General features: G+C 59.5%; 1 protein-coding gene across 2 annotated transcripts in view; it reads left to right on the forward strand.

Moving 5' to 3' along the window:
* Window positions 1-3: 3 nt before the first annotated feature.
* Window positions 4-4,928, forward strand: part of BID (BH3 interacting domain death agonist) — a 52,216-nt gene continuing 47,291 nt past the window's right edge. The window contains exon 1 of one of the 2 annotated variants that reach the window (XM_011984618.1): window positions 4-388. In XM_011984618.1, the coding sequence (XP_011840008.1) occupies window positions 312-388 (77 nt within the window). In that variant the 5' untranslated portion in view covers window positions 4-311. The remainder of the gene's footprint in view (window positions 389-4,928) is intronic. The other variant, XM_011984619.1, reaches the window with a different exon arrangement.

Below are 4,928 nucleotides of genomic sequence, written 5' to 3' on the forward strand. Positions count from 1 at the left end.
AAGCCGCCCTTCCCGGCGGATCGGAACCGCCGCCCACACCGTGGTGTTTCCAGCACCGCAGACACCTGCCGGCTCCTCCCGAGCGGAGCTCAGGGCTGACCAAGCGCGGTCAGAGTGGCCGCCCACGGGGACTCGCCCGCGCCTTAGAGCGCTGGCAATGATGTGCGGATCCTCGCTGCTGCTGCTGCTGCTGCTGCTGGGACGCTGCTGAGTGGCTGAATGACCTCAGGGGACCCTGGGAGAGCCCTGAAGCCCTCAGCCACCAAGTGGCTGGGCTGGCAAGGGTTCATTCATTCATTCAACAAATACGAATGTGCAGCTTGTGCTGGGGTCATGATGGCTCTGGTGGGCAGCGAGGGGCCTGCCGGAGGAGCACAGTGCGGGCTCTGTAAGTGGGCTGAGGGCTGGGCCTTCTGGGGCTGGACCGGCCTTCCCCTGCAGGCGGGGTTGAGGCAGGTGAGGAGCAGATGGACCCGCCCGGAGCTCTTCCACCTTGCCGTGCTTACACCCCCTTCCTGGAACCTTATCCACACCCCTCAGTCCTCGCTCTTACTGTGGGGGAGCTGCAGAGGATGTGGTTCTTCCACATTCCATTTCCACCCGCGCTGGGCAGGCTCTGAGATGGGGAGAGCTCTCCTGGGCCTGAATGTGTGCCGTCCTGGGGCCCTGCAGTCCCTTGGGAGTGATGACTGAGACCAGATTCCCTGAGCTGGGGTCTTAAGGGCTTGGGGAGCGCAGAGGGATCCTCTGGCATCAGGAGTTGAGGTAGACAGCTCCAGGGAGGCACTGCTGGGAGGAGGACTCTGGCCAAGCCTCTGCCTGTGGCCCGGAGTGTGTGTCCTGCCCCTTCTGCCCCTCTTGCCCGGGGAGGGAAGAGGAAACCAGAGGTCAGCAGTTCGTGGCTGGGGTTTAAAGGCAGGGATCTCCCAGGACGGGCACAGGGAACATGAGGAAGCAGCTAGTGTCTCTGTTCGTGAGATGTGAGAGTGGCGACTGGGGTGAGGGGTGCAGAGACCTGCCGTGGCTGGGGTGAGGTGCTGTTGGTGCTTCTGGGGAGGTTGGGCAGGACTGGCAGGACTGAGGAGGTTGGGCAGGATAGACGGTGGCTATCAGGTGGTCTCAGGGTTGTGCAGGAACTTGCCAGAGAGGGAAGCAGGGCGTGTCCCCAGGATGGTATGGGGTGGGGGGTTCTAGGGGGAGGGTGCCTGAGTGGGAAGAGGTGTCACATGCCCAGCTCAGAGGCCTTGCCTAGGGGTGCGCACAGGGTCAGCTGACGTGAGGATGTTGATGGAAGGACTGAGGGTCCCACTCATTTGCAAGTGAGAACTGCCTGCCCAGCAGCCCCAGCAGTGCCTGGGCCCCTGGACTGACAAGGATGGATGAGGGTGATGGAGGCGGATGGACATTTGATGCTGGAACCTGCCTTCCAGGCAGAAGGGCCGTGAGTCATCCTCTCTCCAGTGTCAAGTGGAGAGGCTGCGTTATTCGTTTTCAGGGCTGAGCAGGTCCTCGACGTGACCGAGGACTGTGCACGTTGTTTGAGGCGACCCGGAGCACTGACTCTGTCAGCCCATGAGAGACCTCCCTCTAGAGCTGTGGCCTCTGGAAATGCCTCCTGTGGTTGACATCTGGTCACCACTTGCCGACTGGGGCTGTGGAGGGCAGCGCAGGCCTGGAGTGTCCCCGAGAGCAGCTGGGCATCTGCCCCTGCCCACCCCACAGGGCCTCCCACTCACAGGGTCTACTTAGCAGCTCCATGGCTGCCATACCTTGCAGACCGCTCTCAACGGCCACATGTGTCCTTGCCCCAAGCCAATGACAGGTCTGAAGAAGACACTGATGGAGCTGAAGCGCAGGACACAGACAAGCACCGGTGTGCCGGACGCTCATGGAGCACTTGATGTGTGCTGACTGGCTCATTTGGATGTCACGGTGGTCAGACTAGGGTAGTATCCCCATTCTCCAGATGGTGCAACTGAGGCAAGGAGAGGCTAAGTAACTTGTCCGAGGTCACAACCGAGGGAGTCGGACTCCAGGGTTTCGGCTCCGAGCATCATGCACGCTGCCCAGACTTCCCCTCCACATGTCACACCTATTAGGCCACCGGGACTGAGGAGCCTTTCTGTGGCCTCGCTCCCCTCTGAGCCTCTGGGAGGGAGGCAGCCCAGGTTCCAAGGCAGCGAGTGATGTGTGCGGGAGAAGGGACGCTTCCGGGGCAGGGGTTCAGAACCCTCCCAGTGGGATTTTCCCCAAGAGCCACTGCTGGCAGGTTCCTACACGCCCATCCAGCCCCAGCACAGCCTGCCTCTTTTCCTTCTCTTCCTCCTTTTCTCTTTAAGCCTGCGTTGGTCCAAAATGGGGAAGTTTCACGTAAAAGGCAAACGGGCCACAAAGCAGCTATTTCTAGAGGTGCTGCTGCCTTGCAGATTGAATTCTTGGTTGGCTTTTTAGGTGTTTGTTTTCGGGGTCCTTTTCTGTAGAAGAAGCTATCAACGGCCAGGCACAGTGGCTCACGCCTGTAATCCCAGCACGTTGGGAGGCTGAGTTGGTGGGTTACCTGAGGTCAGGAGTTTGAGACCAGCCTGGGCCACATGGTGTAACCCTCTCTCTATTAAAAACAAAAAAAACACACACACACAAAAAAAAAATTTAAAAAATAAAATAAAATAGAAGAAGCTATCAACTAAGAAAAGGAGGAAGTGGCTTTGGGAGGCTGAGACGGGAGGCTTGCTTGAGTCCAGGAGGTCGAGGCTGTAGTCAGCTGTGATTGCACCACTACACTCCTTGAATCCTATCAGCTTGGCCAGGGCAGGGGTGGGAAGTGGGGTTTTAAAGGGGAAAGACCACCATCTGGATCACAGACCAGACCTGAAAGGGGGCTGGTCACTTTTAGGCACGTAGAGTAACTGGTAAGACACGCTGTCCTAGTGGAAGCCATGGGTGGCCTCTGTGGCTGCTGTGGCCCCCGGGGAGGAGGAGATACCTGTCTTCTGGGGCTGGGGCTCAGTCTGGCTCCGGGTCCGGGTCACCAGGGAGCTTTCCGCAGAGCATCCTGCCTGGGCTTTGCCTGGTCTGCATGGGACCCCCAGCCTGTGGCTCAACCCGCTTCTGTGCTCACAGCCATGCTGGCGCTGGGGGCAGTCCTTGGCTTCCCTCCTCATTGGCTTAACAAACCCCCTTTCTTTAGAGGAAGGAAAGTGTGTGCTGTGGCCTGGTGGAACAGGCTGGGCTTGGGGGTTCCGAATGCCCTGTGTGCTTGGGGACAGCTGCTGAACCTCCTCACCGCTGTCATGGCCCTTGGCCAAGAGCTTTCATCCGAGGCGGGCAGTAGTTGCTCTATTTCTGTTATGGGGTACCCCTGCATCTGTGTTTGGTTTAATTTGTGTAACTGAATGTCTCATTTTATTTCTCACATTCATTCTGTGAAATTCCCCTGTATCTGGGTGAGTGTTCAGGTGACTACAGCCCTGGGTCCGGGATGGGCGGTGTTCCAGGAGCTCCTGCTTGGGCCTCACCCATCCTCCCCCAAAACCAAAGAGAAGGGAAAACCCTCTGTAAGTGGATGTCACATGTCAGGTGCTTTTTCTGACACTGCATGTGATCGCACAAGGCAGGGAGTGTCCCCTTTTACAGATGGGGAAGGTGAGATCACATTGCAGGTTCAAAGTCTGACATGACCCGTCCATCTTTACAGCTTCCTTCTCTGGGCTGGGAGTGCCTGAGGGCTTCTTAAAATGCAGATGGACTTGGGGGACTGAGCTTCTCTGGGGTTCCAGTGTTTTTCTAGGGAGAGCCATATGGGGTCAGGGCCGGGGTGGGGACAGCAGGAGAACAGGACAAGAGTGGCGACCCAGGGCCAGGGAAGGGAATAGGCAGGAGCAGCATATGGGGGTGGAAAGAAAGGGGCCACTGGCATGAAGGCCCCTGGGAGGCAGCAGCGTGTCCCTCCTGGGGGTAAGTCCAGGAGAGTGGCCATCCCTGAGGAGCTCTGGTCCTGTGACAGTGAGGCTGGGCCTGAGAGCACCGGAGGCCAGCGGGCAAGTGTACCATCCCCCCAGCCCGGTGGGGCACCACGTGACCAGGCCTCGCGTGACGACTGGGAGTGGCTTCTGCACCGGCTGGCATCTCCCTAGAGACAGGAAGGTGGGGTGCCTCCTGGGTTCAGCTGGGAACTCTGAGCTTTGGGTGCTGGAGGTCACTGTGCTTGGGCTGGCTGCTGCCTGGGCCCAGCTGCCTCTGTGTGTGGAGTCAGTAGAGGGACCACAGCCAGGCCGGGCACTGTCCTGGCCCCGGAACCGAGGCAGGCGTGCTATGAGAAGATAACATTGCCTTGACAACTGTCCCCAGGATCCTTTCAGCAGGCACTTCCTTGCTGTGCCCTGGAAAGGTGGGGTGGCACTCTGGATGACAGCACAGCCTCAGGGTGCTTCTCTGTGGCCCACACGCCCTTCCGGCGCGATGGCCACCTCCGTTCCTGTTTCCCCAAGCCCCACTTCCCCTGAAATCCAGGCAGGGAGAGATGGGGCCTGGCTGTGAGAACCCTGGCCCCAGGTGTCACCATTTCCCCAGAAGCCTTGTTTCTCCCTCTGGGTATCCCTGAGGACCCCTGCAGACATCCAGCCCCAAACCCGGCTGGCTGAGCAGGGAGCCCAGCTGGGGGCCTTGGTGGAAGGGTCGCCCGTGTACTCACACCGGCAGCCAGCCGCTCCTGGGTCATCAGCCCCTCCCTCCGCAGGAGAGGCGAGGCGTTTCTGCCAGGGGCCGGGTGGCATTTCTGCCAGGCAGGGGCACGGCGTTGGCGCGGCACAGGCCCTGCTGTGCTCTGTGAGGGCTCTGCCCTGACTTGGACTCTGTCTGGGACGTGGTGACAGGCTTGTTCTTTATTTATTTATTTTTGAGACAAGTCTCGCGTGTCGCCCAGGCTGGAG

Source organism: Mandrillus leucophaeus, unplaced genomic scaffold (assembly GCF_000951045.1).
Source record: "Mandrillus leucophaeus isolate KB7577 unplaced genomic scaffold, Mleu.le_1.0 Scaffold270, whole genome shotgun sequence".
Taxonomy (NCBI): domain Eukaryota; kingdom Metazoa; phylum Chordata; class Mammalia; order Primates; family Cercopithecidae; genus Mandrillus; species Mandrillus leucophaeus.